The 23,517-nt window shown below is 66.5% G+C and overlaps 2 protein-coding genes across 4 annotated transcripts; one reads left to right on the plus strand and one right to left on the minus strand.

Moving 5' to 3' along the window:
- Nucleotides 1–3,524: 3,524 nt before the first annotated feature.
- On the minus strand, nt 3,525–10,759 carry TRMT61A (tRNA methyltransferase 61A). Its single transcript, XM_080642068.1, has 4 exons — nt 10,673–10,759; nt 9,775–10,134; nt 6,981–7,247; nt 3,525–4,591 (listed from the first exon to the last, which is right to left on the minus strand). The coding sequence occupies exons 2-4, from the start codon at nt 10,103–10,105 to the stop codon at nt 4,332–4,334; spliced, it is 858 nt and encodes a 285-aa protein (XP_080498194.1). The 5' UTR covers nt 10,106–10,134; nt 10,673–10,759; the 3' UTR covers nt 3,525–4,331.
- An 844-nt stretch (nt 10,760–11,603) lies between these two features.
- CKB (creatine kinase B) lies at nt 11,604–18,688 on the plus strand. 3 transcript variants are annotated; one of them, XM_080642077.1, is made up of 9 exons: nt 11,604–11,963; nt 15,473–15,551; nt 15,835–16,046; nt 16,203–16,357; nt 16,441–16,573; nt 16,862–17,033; nt 17,742–17,865; nt 18,030–18,219; nt 18,309–18,688. In XM_080642077.1, the coding sequence occupies exons 3-9, from the start codon at nt 15,854–15,856 to the stop codon at nt 18,485–18,487; spliced, it is 1,146 nt and encodes a 381-aa protein (XP_080498203.1). In that variant the 5' UTR covers nt 11,604–11,963; nt 15,473–15,551; nt 15,835–15,853; the 3' UTR covers nt 18,488–18,688. The 3 variants fall into 3 exon arrangements, with proteins under 3 accessions (XP_080498203.1, XP_080498202.1, XP_080498201.1); XM_080642076.1 differs by lacking the exon at nt 11,604–11,963 and adding an exon at nt 15,117–15,256 and having other exon boundaries at nt 15,439–15,551; XM_080642075.1 differs by lacking the exon at nt 11,604–11,963 and adding an exon at nt 15,150–15,256.
- The last annotated feature ends 4,829 nt before the right edge of the window (nt 18,689–23,517 follow it).

A 23,517-nucleotide genomic window follows, 5' to 3' on the forward strand; every position in this document is an offset into this window, starting at 1 on the left:
GTTACTCCAGGTACCAGAGCCCTGAGCAGGGCAAGCGCCGCCAGCACCCAGCCAGGCTCGCAGGGAGGCCGGGGGAGGAGCCTCTGCCTCCCGCGAGAGCAGCGTGCAGTCCATGCAGGGCGGATGCCCAGGACGTTGCCATGGAGACGGGAGGTGCTGAGCTTTGGATCCTGTCAGAAAGGCCACCCAGCATTTTTTCTTCCCCAAAGCGCATGTCGAAGCGCAGTGAGCACCTGGCTCCACACTATGTCCCAGGACAGGGGTGTCATCTGCCCGTCCCTGGGGCTCCTGGACCCAAGGGCCCCCGTTGGCTGTGCAGGGTCAGCTGGGAGGAGCCCAGGGCAGGGACGGAGAGGGTCTGCCTGTGTCAACTGCTGGGGCTGGCACTTCCGGAAGCTTTGTGGGGGCAGGGGCTACAATCTCAGGTGAGAGGCGGCCCGGAGCAGGATTCGGGTCCTGAGCGTGGGGAGAAGTGAGCCTGGACTCTGGGAGGTGGGGGGCCACTGCCCATCGCCTTCAGCTGCCTTTGAAGGAAGGCGCACCCAGGAGGGAGGCGCACCAAAGTAAAGGAGCAGCTGGAGGCGGTGACCTACTCAGGAGGTCAGGTCAAGGTCAAGGTCAAGGTCAGCAGGAAGGCCAGGAGGGCTCCACCTTCCAGCTGAGCCAGACCAGGGACCTCACCTGTGAGGGGCACTGTGGTACCAAGTGTGCCTGCCTGGAGCTGTCACGCTGCCTGGCTTGTGCATGAGGGCTGATGGGTCATGGGAAATAGGGCAGCGGCCGGGTGGGCAGGAGGATGGGGGTTCCTGTTAAGTGGGAGCAGAGAGAGCAAAGGACATGGGAGACGGGAGGAGGGACGGAAGGCCAGTCATTCACACACCCCTCCCGGTTCCCATCTTCTGACATTGCGCCCACACCGGCCCGCCCGTTCCCTCTAAAGGGACGGATGCTGGGAGAAAGCTGATTACTGTCAAAGGCTGGAGGAGGCTGTGACCAGTGCTCGGTTAGCGTGACCCAATTCTGAGCTATTCTGGGCCTGGTGGGAACGAAATAATTCCCTCCCGCTGGTGCCACGCTTGCACGCAGCCTGACTTTGAAATGCCCTCCGCTGGGCACAGACACAGCACGGGGAGGATGGCGGGGCTGGCGAGGCCCTGCAGGCCCTTACCTGCTTGCAGAGGACCCACTGGGCAGAGAAGACCCTGCTGGCACCCACCCCGTGCCTGTGGCCATGCAGCCCCCCCCTAAAACCGCAGGTCTCTCTCGGACCTGACTTTGAGGTCAGGCCACATACCAAAGGTGTGAAAAGTGCCCCATGACCCGGCTTGCCCTCGATGGGTGAGCTGCGGACAGACCAGCGTGCACAGGCCAGGCCCACGCCTGGAGGAGGGGCCTCCTGTCAGCTCGGCCCCCGCTCGGGCCTGGCGGAGGTTGGCCAAGAGCAACCAGGCCGGAGTTGGTTTTCTGGGGGGAGGGGCACTTGTTACACAGCACATCTGTGGTGACAGCTAACTGATACACCTGCCTTGAAAGCTGTGGAGGTCAACTGAAGAGCCCTCACCCATGCCCACCCAAAGGTTCTCCATTTGGGGTTTTATTAGGCAACTGACTAGAAGCACAGTGGCCGGATGACCTGCATCTGCCAGAAAATCTCCATGTCCAGTCTTCTCTCCCAGTTTCCCGACTATTCAAACACCCCTGAAGCGGAAGAGCTCTTCGAGTGCCTCAAAGGACAAAAGGTATCATCAGATCCGGAAGTAGCCCCCAAATCCTGACCTTGGCATTTGACAGAGAATGGGGGCTTCCTGGCGGTGGCAGCCACAGCCCCACCAGGGATACTAATCAGAGATGTTCCATGAGCACAAACTGTGCCAACATCGGTGTAATCACCTCCCCAGCGCCACCGTGCCGTGCCAGAGGGCGGATGTGACGGGGCAGGCATCCCCGAGGGTGGAGTGGGGTCTGGCCGCCTCCTGGCGAGGCCTACCTGATTGTCCCAACCCCCACTCCCAGCACAGGCCCAGCCCCTTCCCTTGCCCTGCTCCCAGCATGCACTTCTCCCGACTGTGCCTGGTCCCACTGGGTGACCTGCCTCAGGGTCCCAGCTCACACCTTCCTGGGAGGGCCTCCTGCTCCCCCCACTCCAATTCCCAGCAGCCCCAGACCCTGCCCGGCTGCCAACCCCTCGGAGCCTCCGGGACCCCAGCAGAAACCTCTCCCTCCGTCTGCGGTCACAGCCCAGGGGACCTCACAGGGCAGGAGTGTGACATGGGAGGTCTGGTGGGCGGGGCCTGGAGCCCAGTCTCCTCTGTGCCTCAGTTTCTCCACCTGTGCAGGGGGCAGGAGGAGCATCGTCCCTCGGGCCTGGGCCCTGTGCGGACGGCCTGCTCACAAGCCAGAGGCAGGCGCGCAGGTGTGGCCTGGAGGACAGGCGGGAGAGCAGTACAGCAAGGCCAGGGGCTGAGGGCCAGGACTGGGGCGGGGCTTCCTGGGAGAGGCGGTGGGAGCTGGTGCAGGCAGACCGCTCCTGGCCGGAGGGTGGGATCCCAGCTGGGCCCTGGGAGGCGGTCTGAGCCTCCAAGGGCAGCAGAGGGAGCCACATGTCACGCGGGGCCACTCAGCAGGGGTGGGGCAGTGCAGACATTTCCAAGGAAAAGCCGGGCCACGGAGTGTCTGGGCGGGGAGCGGTTACAGGATGACCCCTCGCCGTGTGACCAGCCCAGTGCCGCTGACTCAAGGTGACCGCCCCTGGCCTGACAATTGGTCACTCCCTGGTCCTGGGGGTGACCACGTAGCACAGCACGGGACGCAGGGGGGGGGCTGAGCAGGATGGTCCCGCTCAGGGGCGGGAGGGGAGGCCCGAGAAGGCACCCCTGAGAGCCTTGCAGGTGCACAGGAGTCGCCCCGAGCTGTGCGGGCTGGAGCCCAGCAGCAGGCCCCCGTGGCCTTGCCCACAGCCCGGGCGAAGCCCTCGTCCCTCCTGTTCCCAGGCCGGGCATCTGGTCTGAGGCAGGCAGGTCCTGGCACCGGGCTAAGCCCCGGGGGAAGTGTGTTGGTTCCAAGGACCCCGAGGGGACAAGGTCTAGTGGAGGCTGCACAGCGAGTGGGAGCGGAGGCCACCAGCCTGCGGACAGACACCAGGAAACTGGCCCTCTTGGCGCCAAGACCCACAAAACCTGGGGATGGCCCCAGGCCGGATGGCAGGTGTTGGGGGCCCTTCAGGGAGCATGAGACACCAAAGCATCTATGAGTGAGAGGCAGGGGCCTGAGGGGGGGTCCAGAGCCCTGGGACACAGGCGGACATGCTCCCCTCCCCCTCCCCCGCCCGTCCTGGGGACAAGTGGCCTTTTTTGCAGCCAGTGGGGGTGGCCACACACTCGTCCTTTGTCCCAGTCGTCCAAGGCCCTTGGTGCCTGCTATGCAACAGGATGCATCAGGGCTGGGCGGGCTGCGTGTGGCGGTCCAGCCTGGGCGCTGGTGTCGGGAGGGGCTCCGGGCTCCAGGACACGGGTCTCAGTCAGTGTGCAGGGCAGGGGAGTGTTTATTCTCCACCAGGCGGGTCGTGCGCACAGTCCCGGGGCCTGGGGCAGGGATGCCAGCCACACCCAGAGCTGGAGGTCAGGCCAGGCAGGTGACATGTGCCCCGGCCCTGGTGTCCGGCCCTCTGTCCTAGTGCACCCCCTGCTGGCCCCCGACCCCCCAAGAAACCCTGGGGTTGAGCAACAAGGGTTCCAAGGGCTCCAAGCCTGGCTGGTGGGCAAAGGCTCCTAGGTGATGGAGGCCGTGTGTCCTGGCAGCGGGAGGAAGGCAGCCCCCCGCAGGCACAGGAGGCGGGCGGGGCTGCCCCTGGGAGGGACGGGTGTGCAGCACCCAACGGGACAAGCCGGGCCGCCTCTCCCTAGTGGCTGGGCCAGCCTGGCCCACCAGCGCTGGGGAGGGGGCAGGGGCCAGGGTAGGGCTGAGGTCTCCACAGGCCTCATGGGCAGCTAGGCCTCGGGGGTCGGGGGTCCCCTGCGCCAGGCCCCTGCCCCCTCCTTCAGCCTTTGCTCCCCCACCTCCTTCCCGGCCTGGGGCCACCACCTGCATCCCTGGGCTCGGACCCAGAGGAGGCCGTGGCAGTGGGGCTTCGAGAGGCATCGAGCAGCAGTTCGACAGGGACACAGGGCAGGGCGGGCCTTCCTCCCCCAGGGCCCCCGAGGCCAGCAGGAGGCCCCACCCCACCATCTGTCTAAACAGGCCCCGCAGGCGCGCGACCATATAAGGCAGCTGCAGCGCGAGCCTCCCTGCTGGCCCAGGCCACGCAGCTCCTGGGCCTCCTGGCGGGCAGCCCGCTAGTCCGGGGTCTTGGTGGCGAAGGTCAGGTAGCCAGTGTGGCCCACGGCCTCCTTCATGGGTGCGCCGCTGCGGAAGGGGCCGGCGTCGGGGCCGGGGCCGGCGCCCAGGTCGGGCGGGGGCAGGCTGACGGTGCGCACGTTGTACACCTGCGGCAGCACCTCCACGGTGCTCAGCTCCGAGAAGCCTCGGGCCGCCAGCGCCTGGCACGTGCGCTGCACCTGCTCGATGCACGGCGAGAAGGAGCAGAAGCGCCCACCTGCGGGGAGGACAGGGTCAGAGGCAGGAGCCCCCCCAGGCGGCCTCTGTGGCTGGGACTGCAGGGCAAGCCGCCACCTGGCCCTCGGGAGTGGGCGCTGATCAAGAAACCCCAGTGTGGCCGAGACCGGTTTGGCTCAGTGGATAGAGCGTCGGCCTGCGGACTGAGGGGTTCCGGGTTCGATTCCGGTCAAGGGCATGTGCCTTGGTTGCGGGCACATCCCCAGTGGGAGGTGTGCAGGAGGCAGCTGATCGATGTTTCTAGCTCTCTATCCCTCTCCCTTCCTCTCTGAAATATCAATAAAATATATTTAAAAAAAAAAAAAAAAAAGAAACCCCAGTGTGGCCGAAACCGGTTTGGCTCAGTGGATAGAGCATCGGCCTGCGGACTGAGGGGTTCCGGGTTCGATTCCGGTCAAGGGCATGTGCCTTGGTTGCGGGCACATCCCGAGTGGGAGGTGTGCAGGAGACAGCTGATCGATGTTTCTAGCTCTCTATCCCTCTCCCTTCCTCACTGTGAAATATCAATAAAATATATATTTTTTTTTTTTAAAAAAAGAAAGAAACCCCAGTGTGAGCCAGGAGGGTGGGTTCCCAGACCCTGCCATGGGGTCTGAGGCTGGCCATGTGCTCAGGCCATGAAGAGCTGGGGTCAGGGGCCAGGGCAAAGGCTGGGTAGGGAGTTAGGTAGAGCCTTGGCATCCCAGCTGCCAGCTCATTTGGCCCAGAACAGCTCTAACCAGATGGCCCTAACCACGCAGCCCTCACCAGACACCCCTCATCATACATCCCTAACCACACAGCTCTAACCTTACAGCCCTATGCAGACATTCCTGATCATTCTTGGACAGCCCTAACCACACAGCCCTAGCGGGTGAGGCACCGGGTCCCAGGAGGCCAGAGGCTGCCCCAGCTCCCAGGGCAAGCAGCGAGGATGAGGGGGTGGGGGTGTGGGGGTGAAAGCCTCCTCCTGCCTCCCTCTGGGGCTGCCTGAAGTGCCCCTCAGCCTGCCTGGTCCCCCAGTCCTGCAGGGAAGGTTCTGGAAGCCGGGGTGGGGGGAGGGGTGTGGCCCGGGCAAGCCTTGGCCTGCCTGTGCGGCCTGGTCACCCACCATACCTGGACCCGGGAAACTTGTCTCCATCAGGGCTGCAGGATCACCACCCAGAGGAGACCCGACCCCCGTGTTCACTGCCAGAGACACTGAAGCCCCACGGGGCGGGGGGAGGGGAGGGGGGGCTTCCTGAGGCAAGGAGCCCGGGGCCAGGAGAGTGGGGCCATGCGTGGCTGGGCCAGGCTCCCCGCGGGCAGGTGAGCCCGGAAAAGGGCCAGAGAGCCTCCAGCCCAGAACAAAAGAGCCGAGGGGATTACAGGGGCAGCGAGGGAGCAGCAGATGGCATGGCGCCCAGCGGCTGCCGGCGGCGTCTCAGCAGCAAGGAGGCCACGGCTGGGCGCCGATTCTGGCCTCCCCGGACTGCGGCCTGGACCCCGTCCCCCCCCCGCCCCGTGCCCTGGAGCGGGGTGGAGGGCAGGGAGAGGCGCTGGTGTTGAGGCAAAGCCGTGGGGGGGGGGGGGCGGGCAGAGCCAGGGGGACCCAGGGCTGTCCCACTCCCGGCCCCAGGCCACCTGGGCAGAGACCAGGAACCTGGAGTCCAGGGCGAGCCTGAGCCAGCGGGCAGGGGCCACTGTCACCACCCTCCCCCGGGGGCCACCACCCTCCTGAGGGGCCACCACCCTCCCCCGGGGGCCACAACCCTCCTGAGGGGCCACCACCCTCCCCCGGGGGCCACCACCTTGCTGGGAGGCACTACACTGCCGTGGGGGCCACCACCCTCCCCCAGGGGCCACCACCTTGCTGGGGGGCCACTACCCTGGGGCGGGGCCTTGCCTTCCGAGGAGCAGCCCCGCCCTGCAGCTACGGCTCCGCAGCGGGAAGGAAGGGGCTGCTGCCCCAGCCGCTCCCTCTCCAGAAAAGGGAAAAACCCAGGGCCCAGCCGGCGCCTCCCTGGCCGGGAGCCCACTTCCGCCTCCACGCGAGCTTCTTCCCTAAAAGGGACCAGATGCCTGGCTCCTGGCTCGGGGGAGGGGCACCTCTGACTCCTGACTCCGCAGGGAACCGCTGGGGTCAGGGGTTGACCTCTGACCTCCGGCACACCCGTGGTGCAGGTCCCCCTCAGGCAGGGCTGCCACACTCCGCAGGGGCTGAGACACCCCCTCCTCGGGTGGGCCCCAGTGGAGCCCCGTTCTCACCAGCCCGACTCTTCCACCCGCACCCTTCGGCCGGGTGACCTCCCCGAGGCCATCCCGCCCCTGCTGTGTGGCCTGCTGACTTCTGACCTCGCTGGGCCCAGAGCCGAGCCCCCAGGGCGCACCTCTGCCGGCACCCCACGCACCTTCAACCTTGAGGGCGTCCCAGGCATGGCCCACAGCCTCCCACGGCGATGGGATGTCCAGGAAGACAGCGTCTGCCACGTGGCTCACGCCGAAGCCGCTGCGGCACACGTCCTGGTTGCGCACGGTCACCCAGCGGCTCAGGCGGTGCTCCCGGAACTCCTCCCGCGCCTTCTCCGCCCGCTGCTGGTGGAACTCCACCGTGTGCAGGTGGCCTGTGGGCGCCACGGTGCGGATGATGGCGTGGGACACAGAGCCGCTGCCCGTGCCTGGGGGACAGGACGGTGTCAGGGGGGGCAGCTGGGTCCACCCAGGAAACAACCCCGGGAGACCCACAGAGGGCCCCCAAAGTCAGCTGGCCCGGGTACCAGTGGGCATCCCTCGTGAGCTGCCTGTCAGTCCTGCTGCCCTCGGACTCCGGCGGGGGGAGGGGTCAGCGGGTGTCTGCCCTGCCCAGTCCCACACAGGAGCAAACCCGCTGCCCAGCCCGGGGCCGCGTGCTGGGAGGGGCGGGGCAGCGCAGACAGAGCCATCGCCTCCCACGTGTGGACAGTCCAGCTCCCGGAGCTCCAGGCTCACCAGGCGGGTCCGTCCTTCCACCCCTCGAGCTCCTCCGCCCGCCCCTTGCCGCCCCTCAGAGTGCCCCGACACCAACTCCCCGCCGGCTCTCCTCCCCACCGGGCACCGCCTCTCAGTGTCGCCCACCACACAGGCCACCGCTGCCCGACTTCCTACCCTGCAGCGCCAGCTGGGCCTGTGTCCCCCACCCCCGACCCCCTCGCCCCTTGGGTGCAGGTGCCACCTACTTGATGACAATGCCCACGCCCTGCACCCGACTCCGACCTGGCACCTAGCACGTACCGCACACTCGCCAGCCACCTCCCGGCTACACCCAAACCGCGCTCGGCACTGATAGTGCGAAGCTGGACCCGATCCCAGGCCAAGTCCACTCCCTGCCAAGCCTTCCGCAACCCAGCCGACCACACCCACCGCCCAGCAGCCTCGACTCTCCCCGCCCCACCCACATCTGACCCACCTGGAGCGCCTGCCCCGCCTTCCCCGTCTCTCCCTTCTCTCCCGACCCACCCACTGTTTGTCCTGTCCCCACCTGCCCGAGGCCCATCCCTCCTGGCTCAGTGACAGCCACCAGCCTGGCTGCCTGCAACCGCCCAGCACCCCCACTGGGGCCAGGTGACTCTGCACAAACTGGCCGCGCACCCCTTCCACGCGGGGTGGAGTCGACTCCCACTGACGCTATGTGTGCCCCCCCCCACACACATACACGCCTCATTTCTTGCTCCTGCCAGGCTGGTCTGTGTGGTGCCTCTCACAGGGGGCCCCCCACTTGCTCTCCCCCGGGGTGACCCTCTCCAACTCAATGTCCCTGCTGCAGAGGTCCTCTCTGACCGCCCTGCCTGGAGAGACCCCTCTCTGAGTGGCCCTCAAACATGCAGCTCTGTCTTACAAGCTTAAGCCATCAACACACTGCCATGGTGCCGCGATCTGACCCCCGGTCCCTCTGAGAGGCAGGACCCTGGTCTGCCTGCTCCATGGCTGTGCCTCCAGGTCCCAGAAGGGGAGCCAGACACCAGGGGAGCCCAGAGTGGCCCACGGACCGGCCCTTCTTCCCCGAGAGCAGCGAGGCCTGGCCAGGGTGCAGCAGGGCCGACCCCGCCCTGAGTCCTGCTGCGCGCCTGCCACGGCACCCCACGAGCCTCGTGCTGGGCGCTGCCTCTGCCCAGCCCACCCACTCTGTGACCGAGCCTAGCCCTGCCTCTGACTCTTCCTATTTCAACGCGTTTGTCTGCGCAACAGGGACCATCCAATTGTCCGTGTGAAGAAACTGAGGCCCAGAGGGGAACAGGATGGCCTGAGGCCCTCAGGAAGCTGGCAGCAGGGGCACCAGGGCCTCTTCATGACCCCCGACCCAGTGTCCCAGCCCATAAGGAGCCTGCTGGGAACCCAGGGCCCCCGGGCCAGGGCGGTCCGTTGCCAGGCTACAGGCTTCAGTCTCCACCCCAGGCCGGTCCAGCGCCCCTGGGCGTGTCTGTGTGTGAAAGGCCTGTGCCTGCACCCTGGCTCCTGGGCTCAGGTCCATGATGCCCTGGGAAATGTGCCTGGGGCAGGCTCCCCACCTGCCACCAGCGGCTCCAAGTGGCCCTGGCCGCCCTCCAGGAAGGGCGCCTCAGCCTGTGCCTGGGGCTCTCACGTGTAGCAGCTGGGGACTGCTGGGCCAGCCACCCTCTGCCCTCTGTCAGCACAGGCTTAGGGAATGGCGGTCAGTACCCTGGTCAGCACCAAGGGCACTGTGGGCCCTCTGCAGCAAGACAGGCAGGACCCTTCCTGCCCACCCCCCCCCTCCATGCTTGCTCTAGTCCCATCAGCTCTCACTCAGAGTACAGCACCAGCCTCCTGACCAACCTCCCTGCTTCTGCCCTCACTCCCTGCAGGCAGCTCCCCAGAAATGTCCTATTCAAATAGAAGTCAAGCCCGGCTGGTATGGCTCCGTGGTTGAGTGTTGACCTATGAACCAGAAGTTCACGGTTCAACTTCTGGTCAGGGCACATGCCTGGGTTGTGGGCTCCTTCCCCAGTCGGGGCCTGCAGGAGGCAGCCGATCAATGATTCTCATCACTGATGTTTCTCTTTCTCCCTCTCCCTCTCTAAATCATTACAAATAGATTTTCTAAAAACAGAGGTCAAGTAGCCATGCCTGCCTTCAGGAAGGGCACAGAGGTCACTGTCTGCCCTCCACCACCGTGTCACTTCTGAGGTGGAGCGATGCAAACAGACTCACCAGACTCGCAGACCACAGAGCCGGGCCGAAGCTCCAGCATCATGGTGAGCAGGGCGATGTCGGTGGAGTAGAGGATCTGGGTGCGGTGGGGCAGGTTCAGGGTCCAGAGCTCAGGCGTGGGGTGCAGCACGTACACCCAGCCCCCTCGGCCGCAGGTCACCTTGGAACCGAAAGGGCGGCCGATGAGGTCCACCGAGTGCCGCAGGACGCCGTGCCGGGTCTGGGTCTGTGCTCCGCGCTGCACGCTCACCGCCACCATTGCCCCGTGGCCCAGGGACAGGATGGCGGTGTCCCCCTCTTTGATCAGTTCCTCATACCCCACGAAGCTCATGGTGTGGCTCTCTGGCGGGTGCCAGGGACCTGGAACAGGGACAGGGGCGTAAGCGCGGACAGGCGCCAGGAGGCAGGATGTGCGTGGTGACCCCCAGGTCCCAGGCCGCGGGGAGGGGCTGGCTCAGGCCCGGCACTGTCCACCAGGGCAGCGCCACGCTGGCCGCCACTGAAGCCCTCTTGGTCTGGGGCGTGAGGCAGCAGCCATCAGCCCAAAGCACAGACGGAGACGGAGGCCAGACCCTGGCCAGGATTCCCACCAAGTCAGGCCCTAACCCTCTCGCCACGCTCCGCCCGGAGCCGGCGCCCACCCCCGGTGAGAGAGGGGAGGCTAGACGCTGCGGACCCCCTCCCCAGCCCTCCTGTCCTGGGCGGGCGGGCTCCTGGGCGGGCGGGCGCCGAGGGACGCGGGGAGGCGAGGGCCCCGCCAGCGGAGCTGGGGACGCGCAGCGCGCGGTGAACGCAGCAGCGGCCGGGCCGGCACCGGTCTGGGCGGGACCACGGAGCCGGAGGGGCGCGCGGGACCCCGGACCGACCCCCGCCGGCGCACGGCCCCGCGGACTCTCACCGACGCCCCGCTCGCTGGGTTGAGGGAGGGTCCGCACGTGGCTCGGCGACCGCGGTACTTCCGGCTGCAGCCCGGCGCGTGGCGCCTGCCGATGACGTCACGGCGCCCGGCCGTCGCCGCGGGAAGTGGGGCACGTGGACGCTCCCGCCCGCCGGCTTCCTATGGGTGTGATTCCTGTGTTTACACTCGCCCGTGGGAGACAGGCCGGGAGTCCCACGGTCCCGGCAGCCGGCGCTGCGCCGCGACCCCGCCCCGAGGCCCCGCAGTCAGGGTCTGCCCGCGGCCGCCGCCCTGTCCCCTGGGAGGACGCTGGGCCGCGGACATGTTGTCACTGCAGTGAACACCCTGCCCCTGCCTGGGCCCGGGGTGCATTCCAGAAAATGCAATCGCAGGTCAGAGGGGAGGCTCTGTCCGGGTCAGCCAGGGTGCAGCAGGGGCTGGCAGAGTTGCAGCAGCGGCCTCCGCCCAGGCCCACTCCCCCCCTCGGCCACGTCCTCGGAGTGCAGAACTGCTCGCAGGAGGGAGGGGGTCCTGGGCCCCCCGAGACCCGGGTGCAGTGAGAGCTGGGTGGACCGGCTCACTTTGGACTCAGTGGGGACGGTGCCAGCGGCCTGAGCCAGGGACGGGGGGAGGGGCAGAACCGGGAAAGCGCAGTCTTGTGCCTCAGCCTGGCTGACTCAGAACCGGTTCCTCCTGCGGGGGAGGCGGACCGGAGCCGTGGGCTGCTGCCAGCGCTCGGCTCCCTGCAAGGAGGGCTTGTCCCGTTAGCCCTGGGCCTGGAGGGGGTTAGAGATGCCCTCAGCCCTGGGGCTTAGCCTAGGCCCTAACCTAGGCCACACTTCGGGGGCCGGGCTGGTCAAGCCTGGCAAAATGGGAGTGGCCAGGCCCCAGGAGAGCCAGCCCCTCCACAGAGCCTTGCCACCCTGTGGGCTCGCTGAACTCTCCCTCCTCTGGGGCCAGGACTGGCCAGTCGGTGGCCCTCGGAGTCCATGGTGGGAACCCAGGTGCCCTAGCTGGGCCTGGGTCTGGGATCCTCAGGGATAAGAAGGTGAGGGGCTGTGGGTGGCCTCCCACTCTCCGTGGGCTCGGGTCCCTGTGGGGCTAGCACTGTGGCCACTAGCTGCCTGTGTGGCTGCTTCATGGCCTCCCTGCCTCCTGCTCTCAACATTGAGCCAACCCAGCGCCATCCGCGGCCCACCCTCTGTTCCAGTTGACTCTGCTTCACGCCTTTGCACCGCCTGAATCACTCCCTAATTGCTCCCCGGAGAGATCTGGATTTTCCACTTCTCCTGTGAGTTCTTCTTTCCCCAGCCACTCCGCTGTGGCGTGGAGCCTCGGCTGGGCGCCTGCTTAGCCTAAATTAGGACTGGGTGTTTCTTGTGGTCCCGTCTCCCCACTGCCTCTGGCCGCTACCGGCTGCCCCTCCTGCAGTCCGCCTTCCCATCTGCTCCATCTGAGCCGGCCCAGCGCTCAGCCTGAGCCCTCAAGCACTGGCCTCCCCCGCCCCTCCCCCACCCGCTGATTCCCCAGGTCAGGTTGGCGCCTTCCCGGGGCAGAGTTTGTATAGGAGAGAGGGACCATTTCACGGAAGGGGAGAGTAAGACTCAGGGAGGTTGAATAACTTGCCGAAGGTCACACAGTCCATGCAGCCAAAGCAGAATTGGGATTGGGATTTAAAGCCAGTAAACGTGGCCGCAGAGAACTAACGGCAGATCTGAAGAAAGATGGGAAGAGGCAGGAAGGAAACCCTGGAGGAAAGGGAGAAGCTGAGGATGCGCACAGGGAGGCTGCTCTGTCCATGTCCTGGCAGGAGCAGGTGAGGCGAGGTCCCTCTGACCAGCCCAGCCCAGCCGCCCACCGAGCTCTGACTCCATGGCAGCCCCGCCTCTACTGAGCACAGCCAACTTCCTCTAGGTCCCGTAGAGCTGAGGGACAGGGCGCCAGGAGGAAGCAATGGCTGCCCTGGCCGCTCTGACTCGGGCTGCAAGGATGGCCGGTGCCCAGCCCGGCCTTTGCACCTGGCCCGCCCCTGCCTGCTTGCGATCGGGCCACGGCCTGTGGATGAGCGGGGCCTCCTTTGAAGCTCCCTCCCCCTCCAGGGCTGGTGGTGACCAGGTGTGATTTCTGAGGAGCCCACACTGGAAACAGGCCAGGTGATGTCACCTGGCTTCTCTCCTAGACGCCACCCAACCGGCTTCTGTGGGCCCTGGGGAAAGTGGAGAGCCCACAGGTGGGAGCTAGGTCAGCCAGGGGCTCCCTCCACCCCACACCCTGCTGCCCTGCTCTGCGACCACCAGGCCCCAAGCAGCCCCACCTGCTGTGGGGCCTCCCTCACCTTGGCATTTGGGTCTAAAGGCCTCAAAGTTCCCCTCGCCTTCCCCTGCCGCAGCTGCTGACCCCCTCGCTGTCAGTCTGGGTTCAGCCCAGGGTGGGCCCCGGGCAGGTAGGCACAGGGCCAGCCACTCCAGGTACTGAGGGACTGCCGGCCCTCTGTCACCCACCTGGGACCTTCCCTCTGCTTATGTGCAAAACTGGACAGAACCCCCAGCCCAGGAGGCTGAGGGTGCCGAGCCCACAGGGCGGTCCCGGGCTGGGCTCTCCGTGCGGACCTTGCCTGTGCAGGGAGTCCTTCCCGCTCCCCACCCCCAAAGTGGCCAAGCCCTGGGCGGCCTGAGGGTGGGGGAGGAGGCCTTCAGAGCCGCTGCAGAGGCTGAGACAAAGAGGAAGCCCTGAGTGGCCCCCCTCCACACACACACACACACACACTCGGGGTCTGAAAGCCAAGCCAGCCTCCGGGGCCAGCAGCTCTGGTTTCTAGAAACAGGAACTTGAGTCCATCAGGCCTCCGGAGGCGGAGGCAGCTGCAGATATTTCTGAAACGGGGAAGGGGCTGCAGGAACCCCAGGCTTAAGGGACACCTGCTGTCCAGCCAGCCTGCACCGCTTGCCCCTGTACAATGGCTTGTTTTATGAGCCTGAAAACACACCACCACCCCAACACAGAAAGCACGTGTGGGGAGCAGGTCAAAGCAGGCCCAGGTGAGAAGGAAGAGTCAGGGTTCCTTCTAAGGTCACCACGGGGGCAGCCAGGGAGGCTCCATACCCTTTGATGCGCGCAGAGGTGAAGGGACTGCTTGGTGCTTGTCCCTGGGTCTCTGCTTCAGTGCGTCCCGGGCACTGGGACTCGTGGCTCTGCCCCCCCCCCCATCTCCTCCAGTCTGGTGTGTGTTCGCTTAGATGCTCACTCAGTGCCAGTCTCTCCCAGCAGCAGCGTGCTGTTCCCCTCGCTGCCCCCAGAGCTCACTGTGCAGGCCTGGGGGGCGGGAGGGGGCTGTCTCATACACACATAGATGAGGGGTTCCTCCTTTATTGCTTTATTCTTTTTTAAAATATATTTTTACTGATTTCAGAGAGGAAGGGAGAGAGAGAAACATCAATGATGAGAGAGAATCATGGATTAGCTGCCTCCTGCACGCCCCCTACTGGGAATCGAGCCCACAACCCAGGCACGTGCCCTTGACCGGAATGGAACCTGGGCGGACGCTCTATCCACTGAGCCACACCGGCCAGGGCTCTTGCTTTATCCTTAAAGCAGCATCTGATGGGTATTAACCATAGGTGCTCCAATTCACACTTTAAGTCGCTGTATAACCCTCCACACGGGGCTCAGGCCCCCCACCCTGCCAGCCCCTCGGCGATGGGCATCCAGTTATATCCCCGTTGATCTGTGTGTTTGTTTTTCAAACTACAGGCCTCTGTTGGCAGAGGCCACCCTTCCCATAGGCGGAAGTGGGATCTTGGGGTCATGGAGCGGGAATATTTTTAATTTCAATAGATATTCTGCCAAAGTACTTTCCAAAAAAGATGTAGCAATTCCCAGTTGTGAATGCCTGTCTCCCATGGTCCAGCCATACCTCACACTGGCTGCTGCCACTCTTTGACAGTTCTGCTGATCTGGGTGGGTTAGGGTAGTGGAAGGTGGTAGAGTCATTTTTTTAAAATTTAATTTGCATGATTCTGATTTTTAGGGTTTTGTTTTTTTTTTACATCTCACAGATACTTAATTGTGAGCGAGTCCTCCCATCTTTGCATTGGGGGTTAGGGGGTGAGGCTGAACCTGCCCCCTGCGCAGAGGGCCAGGGCAGGGGTCTGGAGACAGGCTTCGCACTGCCCAGCGGCCTCTCTGCGCCGCACCTCCCGGAGAGGCAGGGCCCCCAGAGCTCCAGGACTCGCCCAAGGTTAAGGCACCGCGGGTGCCCGCGGGTTGGGCCGGAGCCAGACTGCGCCTCGGGCTCGCTTTCGCTCTCTGCACCAAGATCGCCCCAGAGATGCCTGGGGCACCTTGAGAAAGGTCGCGGTTGGTAACCGGCTGGACGGCGCGGGTGGGGGGGCAGTACCTGCAGCGGGAGCCCAGGACGCTACGCTCCCGCCCGGCCCTGGCCTCTGTCCTCGCGGGGACTGGCGGGAGGGGGGAGGCGGGAGCCAGGATGCGGACAAGCCCGAGCTTCCTTAGAGCGTGGCGGCTCTGCCTGCCTCAGTTTCCCGCCCGGCGGCAGTGTTGGGGAGAACTCCAGGATGTCCAAAGGTCTGAGGTTCCGGCTTCGGGGTCCCGGGCGGGCGACGGGCCGGGTAGGCGGGATGCGCGGGGTCCAGGGAGGGACTTCTCCGGGTGGGAGGCCTGGGGGGTGGTTGGGAGCTGCGGGCGGCGGACAAAGCGGCGACACCACCCCGCGGCGCAGGCCAATGGAATGAATGGGCTATAAATAGCAACCAATGGGCGGCCCGCGTTGCGCCCCTTAAGAGCCGCGGGAGCGCGGATCTGCCGCTGTTCGCCTGCGACGCTCCCGGAGCTGTGGAAGCACCGAGCTCCCTGCTGCCGGGTGAGTGGGCCCGAGGCCCCGGGACGGACGTGCCGGGGCGGGGCGGGGGCGCTGCGCACGGAGGGGGCGCGGGGACCGCTGCATCCTGTGCTCCGGGCGCGACGAAGACCCCCAGCCTGGAGCCCGAACGCCTGGGGCGGTGGGGACGCCCCCTCGCGCGCACAGCGTACCCCGCTGACCTTGGCCACATCCGGGGGGCTGGGGCTGGGGACCAGGGCCCCGGGTGGCTTGCAGGTCCCTGGGAGGCTGCTGCCCCGATCCTCTGATGCACCGTCTTCCGCAGCTCGCCGCCCGCCGCCGCCATGCCCTTCTCCAACAGCCACAACGCGCTGAAGCTGCGCTTCCCGGCGGAGGACGAGTACCCCGACCTCAGCGGCCACAACAACCACATGGCCAAGGTGCTGACCCCCGAGCTGTACGCCGAACTGCGCGCCAAGAGCACGTCGAGCGGCTTCACGTTGGACGACGTCATCCAGACCGGAGTGGACAACCCGGGTACGCGCAGCCCGTCCCGGGTCGGGGATCGGCGCGTTCCCAGCAGGGCATCCCGGGGCCGGGGTCCCCCGCCCGCCCCGCGCGCAGCTGCAGGCTGTTCGGCCGCCGGCTTGGGCGGGCAGTGACGTCACTGCCCCGTTTGGCGCCCTCCCCCAGGCCACCCCTTCATCATGACCGTGGGCTCCGTGGCGGGCGACGAGGAGTCATACGAAGTGTTCAAGGAGCTCTTCGACCCCATCATCGAGGACCGGCACGGCGGCTACAAGCCGGGTGACGAGCACAAGACCGACCTCAACCCCAACAACCTGCAGGTGCGGGGCGGCCGGGCGGCGGGGCGGGGCGGGGCGGGCAGGGAGGCAGGTCCCGGCGGCGCTCACCTACGCTCGGCCCGCAGGGCGGCGACGATCTGGACCCCAACTACGTGCTGAGCTCTCGGGTGCGCACGGGCCGCAGCATCCGCGGCTTCTGCCTCCCCCCGCACTGCAGCCGCGGGGAGCGCCGCGCCATTGAGAAGCTCGCGGTGGAAGGTAGGGGTCGCCGCCCGCCCCGGCCCCGCCCGCCTTGTTTACTTGTCATCCGAGCCGCCCGCGCCGCCCCGCTCTTATCTGCATGCGCGGTCCGGTTTCCCGAGGGACAGCGGCCTGGGGCCCCGCGAGGGCCACCGTCTCGGGCCGCGCCCGGACCACGCAGACTGGGCTCTCGCGGGGCTGGGCGCGGGCGGGGGGGTGGCGGCCTGGGACCGGGCAGACTGGGCTCCCACGGGGCGGGGGAGGGGGCCGGCCCGCAGCCTGTCCCCTGAGCCGGCCTCTCCGCAGCGCTGTCGAGCCTGGACGGCGACCTGGCGGGCAAGTACTACTCGCTCAAGAGCATGACGGACGCGGAGCAGCAGCAGCTCATCGATGACCACTTCCTCTTCGACAAGCCCGTGTCGCCGCTGCTGCTGGCCTCGGGCATGGCCCGGGACTGGCCCGACGCCCGTGGCATCTGGTGCGTGTTCCCTCCCCCCTCCCCATCGCGCGGGTCCCGCCTCCCCTGCGCCGGCCCCGCCCATGCAGTGGAGGAAGGAGGGGACGCACTCCTGGGACAGGTTTGGTGCCACCCGGGCCTCCAGGCAGGTGACCTTGACCAGGCAGGTGCGCGGAGGCCTCAGTCCCTGGGGACCTTGGGGGGGGGGAGCGGGGGAGACAGACCAGGTTGGCTTCTCTCCCCCCATCTTGGGAGCTGAGCTCCTTGTTTTCTTTCTCTCTCACGTGCTTCCAGGCGCCCGGGGACTCTGCCAGGTGCTGGGGTGATGCAGAGGATTCCCAGGGGGGCGAGGGAGGGCCTCCTGCTTGTCCCACTGTTTGTAGGCGGGGCTCCAGCCCCCAGATACAGTGCTTTCCGGGGCGGGGATGGGGTGGGGGCTGTCCTGGCCTCTCACCTCTTAGATGGGGACCTGGTGTCCCCCTCAGTGCCCGCCCCCAGCACGTGACTAGCAGGATGGGGGCAGCTTAGGGCTTTTTGATCCACTTCTGAGGTGTCCTGGCCTCCCTGCCTGCCCCTGGGTCACCTCAGGGACTTTTAGAAGTTCCTCAGGCCTGGCACCCCCTGGAGTATTTTCTGGATGTGCCAAGGCCACAGCCGGAGGAGGCCTGACTATGCCGCCCCCCTCAGTCCCAGAGGAGGCCTGACTATGCCCCCCCCCACCCCCGCCAGGCACAATGACAGTAAGACTTTCCTGGTGTGGATCAACGAGGAGGACCACCTGCGGGTCATCTCCATGCAGAAGGGGGGCAACATGAAGGAGGTGTTCACCCGGTTCTGCAATGGCCTCACCCAGGTCAGGCCTGGCCCCCCAACAGGAGCTGGCATGAGTGGGGGTTCGATGCCAAGGAGGGGGCAGGGCCAGGCAGGGACTCAGTCACCTCGGGCTCCTGGGTCCCAGCGGGTCCCTTGTGGGAGGCTGTCTCTCCAGGCCTCACGCTCGGCCTTCCCCGCCTGCAGATCGAAACGCTCTTCAAGTCCAAGAACTACGAGTTCATGTGGAACCCGCACCTGGGCTACATCCTCACCTGCCCCTCCAACCTGGGCACAGGGCTGCGGGCCGGCGTCCACATCAAGCTGCCCCACCTGGGCCGGCACGAGAAGTTCGCGGAGGTGCTCAAGCGGCTGCGGCTTCAGAAGCGAGGCACAGGTGCGTGGGGCAGGGTCTGCCCGCAGCCCCCCCACTGCCCCCCACCCTCCCGCTGCCCCCCAGCCCTGCTGACCCGGTTGTCTCCCCAGGTGGCGTGGACACGGCCGCGGTGGGCGGGGTCTTTGACATCTCCAACGCCGACCGCCTGGGCTTCTCGGAGGTGGAGCTGGTGCAGATGGTGGTGGACGGCGTGAAGCTGCTCATTGAGATGGAGCAGCGGCTGGAGCAGGGCCAGGCCATCGATGACCTCATTCCCGCCCAGAAGTGAAGCTCCAGCACCTGCCACGCCACAGCCCTGCCGCTTCCTAACGTATCGCCTGGGCAGTGCCCACACGCACCCTAAGCTCGCCGCCGCGGCCGAGCCCTTAGCCTCGCTGTAGACACTCCCGTTGCCCCAGGTAGAGTTTATTTTTGTGATGGCTAAGATGTTGCTGATGCTGAAATAAACCAGGGTTTTGGCTTGCCCTGAGCCCGCCCCTCTGCGTCCCTTTCTGAGATGGAACTGGAACAGGAGCGCCCCCCTGCTGTGCCCACCTGGTCCTATTCACTGAACCCCTCCTGGCCCTCCCCGCAGGCCTGGGGTGGGGTGGGGTGGGGGAGGAGCTCCAGGGAGGAGCCCCCAAGCTGAGCATTCGGGAGCACTTGGGCCTGGTGAGGGTGGAGCCTGCCCCTTTGCTCAGCCCCACCTGCAGAGTTGGGGGAGGTGTGGGTGCTGTGAGGAGGGCAGGAGTCCAGAAACTTGAAACCTTTGTTTCTTCCACCCCCCAAAACTACCCCCTCCTCCAGTCAGCCTGGCAGACACCTGCCCTATCTGCTAGATACTTTCCCCTCAGGCTGAACGGGCCCTCCTGCCCCTAGGCCCGCCCTGCAGTCCTTCCAGAAGCCTGGGCTCCTCACGCCTCGCAGGGGGTCCCACCGGAGTGTCCCTGTCCAGGCTTTCTGGGTGTCTCCCAGCTGCCACTGTACCCGGCTGGTCTCACTGCGGCCCCACCACGGGCGAGTCAGCCAGGGCCTGGCTGTCCCTTGTCCAACTCCTCAGCCCTGAGGGCAGCCTGTGCTGCCACCTGCTGGCCAGAGCTGTCTCTGTCCTGACACCTGCCGCCCCCTCCAACCTGGGGTGCCCCATCCCAAGCTTGGGTCCCCCAGGCCTTACCCTTCCCAGCTTCTCCTACAAGTAGGTGAAGCCAGGCTGGGCCTCTGCGCCTACCTCATCCTGGGCTGGCAGTCTGTCCACTGAAGACTGTGGGCTCTCTCTACCTGGGACAGGGCAGCTGGTCATCCCAGACCCGGGGGCTCAGCACAGGCAGGTGTGGGGGGAGGGCAGCACGAGGAAGCGCAGGTGTCCTTGGTGTGAGGGCCCACGCGGGCGGTGTCCAGGCTGGGAGGGCCGCCGGGAGCCTTCGTCAGGGACTGTGGTCCGTACTTGCTGGGCTGGCCACCTGGGGGCGGGGGAGGTCTCTGCACTCATCCTTCGCCCCAGGCTGAGCGGCCAGGAGGCAGGGCACCCTTTTCCTGGCCTCAGGGTCCTCCGCCCCCGGGGCCTGGGTCCGCCGAGCCCAGGAAGTGCAGCTGCGGGAAAGGCCTGGCCGCGCAGAGGGAGGTGGAGGGCAGCCATACAGCAGCAGCGGAAGCAGGATGCCCTCCCCGGCCAGGCTCGCCACGCCACTGCCGTCGAGGCTCTGCTGCGCAGTGGCAGCGCGTGGGCCGAGGGGCTCCGGGCCAGGTGTGCCTGTGCCCCCAGCGAGGGGTGTGCAGCAGCACCTGAGGCAGGCACATCACTTCCTGACAGGTGGCATCCCCTCCGCATGCCGCCCGGGTGGCCTAGCCCCTTCCCCTGCGTTCCTGGTTCCTCGTGGCCTCTTGCTGTGCCTCCTGCTGTGCTGAGCGCACTCTCGGACCAGGCCTCCACTCGGCTGTCCGCGCACAGACCCTGTGACCAGGCCCCCCAGCCTCCCTTCCTCGGGGCTCCAGAGACCTTTAAACAGGGCGAGTTTGATTTTCCTGAAATTATGTCCAACCAGGGAAGCCTCTGAAATGCCCCACCCACTGCGCAGGGAACACGCTCTCTTTCCTCCCTGTCTGCCGCGCTGGGACGTGAGCCCCCAGCCCGGTTCCCGCTGCAGCCCCACTGACATCGGCAGGACAGCTCTGGGGGGGGGGGGGGCTGTTCCGGGGGCTCACCCCGCCCCCAACTCCTAGATGCCAGCAGTATTAACTACCCGCCTCGTGACACTGCCAAACGCCGCCTGGGGACCGAAAGTGCCCCCGAGCCTTGGAGACACCCAGCGCCCTGCCGAAGGGACTGGGAGATACAATTGCGTGTGGCAGGCAGAACTCGGGGCTGCCAACATCATCAAGGCCCGCCCGCGAGGCGCCAGGTGGGCACCGCAGGATTGCGGGGCCCAGGGAGGTGCCCATGAGCTCCCAGAAGCGTGGTCGGGGCAGGAAACAGCCTGTACTCGGGTCCCACGCAGAACGTGTGGGGAACCCCGAGGAGCAGTGGTGAGCGCAGGCGGAGAGGTGACAGGTGACTTCCTTCAAACTTTACTTGCCACGTTTCCCACAGTGAACATGTCTTACATAAGCCGCACCAGACTCCTTACATGTGCTTCGAAGGCTCTGATGTGTCACAGTTCGTGGGAGACGACTGAGGCAGGGCTTGGCTGTCACCGCCCTTGGTGCGCTCAGCCTGATCAATCGCCACCCACCCGTGGGGGTGGGAACCGGGGCTCAGGGAGGACGACTGGGCGGGGTCGCCAGGAGGCCACCCGGTTCCGGTTCCGAGGCGTGGGCTCTGTCCCCGCCCCTGGCCCTTCCAGACCTGCTAGCCCGGAGTGCGGACCTGCTGCTCAGCAGGAGCTGAAGAGGCGGCGCCGGAGCTTCCGAACTCTGCATCCGCATTTCTATTTGCAGCCCTGAGCTGACACCCAGGAGCGACACCAACGCCTCCCACAGCACCTGGGCTGCATTGTTCTCTGTGAACTTCCTCTCCCACGGGGAACAGGGCAGCAAGTGCTTGGATGGCGAGCAGTCGTCCTCCTGGCTGTGAGGTTCGCAGGAGCGGGGGAGACTTCGGCTGCGAGAAGCGAGGCTTCTACCTGTGCCCGGGGTGACCACAGCTGGTTCCCACGCCTGGCTGGCAGGGCCTGCAGGAGGCGCGCACGCCTGGGCCTCTTCCCACCCTTGACCCGAGCCCTCTCTGTAGACCTGGCTCCGCTTGGGTTCAGAGTCCTTGCAGCCCGAGAGCTGGGGCTTGTCAAAGTGAAGGCCTCCCTGGAATCATTAACTCAAGACCCAGGAAGGTTCCAAGTGCTCTTTCCGCGGAGCCTGTGGGGGCCGCTGGCCGCCCAACCCGAGTGGCACGTCCCCAAGGCTGTCCCAGCCACCCGGGACGAGGACGGGCCCTCGGCTGGCGGGGGAACACCTCCAGGTGTGCAACCTGGTACACGCCTAGGACGGCCGGCACCGCTCCCGACTTGGCGATGGGGACGGCACCGGGGCTGGGACCCTGCTCCGCCCTTCACGAACCCTCCTGGCAAGCCGGGCCCGGCTAGTGCTTGCTGGTCTGCCCAGGTCCCGCCGGCCTTGGAGGTGAACCTTTGCAGGAATTTAGCTGGAACCCCCATGCCTACGAGCATGTAGGGTGGCACACCTGAGACCCGAAACCGCCGGCAGCCGCACCAACGCCTCCAGACCGTTTCCTTTGCTGTTTCGGTCTAACCTGGGGCTCCCTCTGCCTATCTCTCAGCTTCCCGCACTCAGGCCTGCCCACCCGGGCCCAGGGCCCACCTGTGCCCCCCTGCCCCTGCCCCCCTCAGGCAGGACCTCAGCCCTCCCCGTCACTCGCTGGGCGTCACCCACTGGTGCACGCCGGCGTCACTAGTTCACTGGCTTTTCTCTGACCACGCGGACGTGGGTCAGGCTCTGGGCCTCTCCCCTGGCAGCCCACCCTCCCCACCTGGCCTGCTCCCAGGACTGGACGGACAGGTGGTCTGTGTGAAAACGGCCCAGCTATTCCCCAGACACAGCTTAGCACAAACACGAGGCTTCCGTTAAGGTTTCACTACAATGAGAAGACGAGTGTTGTCAATACTTTGGACACAAACTGCTTGGACCAACGAGTCGACTTCAGATGCGTTTTCCTCAGGAAAATAACACAGGAGCTGCACCGCCGTCCACGCTTCACGTCACTCCACCGGGCCTGCAGGCCGCCTGGGCACCTCCCGCTCCTCGTTCGCCCCGGAGACCCGGTGAGGGCCCCGGCGCTGACGGCTTCCCTCTGCGCTCCTCCAGCGCAGTCCAGATCCCGGGGCTCGGTTCCATTTATGATGGACACCACGGCACAATGCGCCTGCGCGTACACCAGGTCTGCCACGGCCCCGACAGCAGCGGCCCTGGGCCAAACCCAGCAGGATTCTGGGAGAGGAGAGCACGTGGGAGAGGGGGGGCGGGGCCAGCTGAGCTGGGGTGCACATGGGAGAGGAGGGGCGGGGCCAGCTGAGCTGGGGTGCACGTGGGAGAGGAGGGGCGGGGCCAGTTGAGCTGGGGTGCACGTGGGAGAGGGGGGGCGGGGCCAGCTGAGCTGGGGTGCACGTGGGAGAGGAGGGGCGGGGCCAGCTGAGCTGGGGTGCACGTGGGAGGGGGGCGGGGCCAGCTGAGCTGGGGTGCACATGGGAGAGGAGGGGCGGGGCCAGCTGAGCTGGGGTGCACGTGGGAGAGGAGGGGCGGGGCCAGTTGAGCTGGGGTGCACGTGGGAGAGGGGGGCGGGGCCAGTTGAGCTGGGGTGCACGTGGGAGAGGAGGGGCGGGGCCAGCTGAGCTGGGGTGCACGTGGGAGGGGGGCGGGGCCAGCTGAGCTGGGGTGCACATGGGAGAGGAGGGGCGGGGCCAGCTGAGCTGGGGTGCACGTGGGAGAGGAGGGGCGGGGCCAGCTGAGCTGGGGTGCACGTGGGAGAGGAGGGGCGGGGCCAGCTGAGCTGGGGTGCACCTGGGAAGCCCAGGGAGCAGCAGGTGAGCGGAGCCGGCGCTGAAGGGTGAGCCTGGGACTGCGCAGAGGAACCTGCCCACCAGCAGGCGCCCGGGGTGCCAGGCGTTCCGGGCTGGCAGCGTCCCGCAGCGCCTGCTGCCGCGAGGGTGCACAGGTGCACACGCTCCTTCCCAGCTCATTTCCATGCAGAACATGACGGCTTCGCCATGCATCACACGCTCCCGCGGGCCGGCACTCCCTCCCGAGGCAGCGGGGCCGGCGCAGACCTGGCTCTGGAAGGAGCCGGCATGCCAGGTGCCCCGTGCCGGGGTG

This window comes from Plecotus auritus (genome assembly GCF_963455305.1).
Source record: "Plecotus auritus genome assembly, chromosome: 1".
NCBI lineage: Eukaryota > Metazoa > Chordata > Mammalia > Chiroptera > Vespertilionidae > Plecotus > Plecotus auritus.

What these genes read in the sequence shown, in the direction of transcription:
- CKB (XM_080642075.1), top strand. An exon ending in GACCGGAGTGGACAACCCGG is followed by an intron (nt 16,047 to 16,202) that starts GTACGCGCAGCC and finishes GCCCTCCCCCAG; the next exon opens with GCCACCCCTTCATCATGACC. An exon ending in CCCGACGCCCGTGGCATCTG is followed by an intron (nt 17,034 to 17,741) that starts GTGCGTGTTCCC and finishes CACCCCCGCCAG; the next exon opens with GCACAATGACAGTAAGACTT.
- TRMT61A (XM_080642068.1), bottom strand. Translation starts at nt 10,105, where the DNA reads ATGAGCTTCGTGGGGTATGAGGAACTGATCAAAGAGGGGGACACCGCC. An exon ending in CTCTGTGGTCTGCGAGTCTG is followed by an intron (nt 7,248 to 9,774) that starts GTGAGTCTGTTT and finishes CCTGTCCCCCAG; the next exon opens with GCACGGGCAGCGGCTCTGTG. An exon ending in GGACGCCCTCAAGGTTGAAG is followed by an intron (nt 4,592 to 6,980) that starts GTGCGTGGGGTG and finishes TCCTCCCCGCAG; the next exon opens with GTGGGCGCTTCTGCTCCTTC.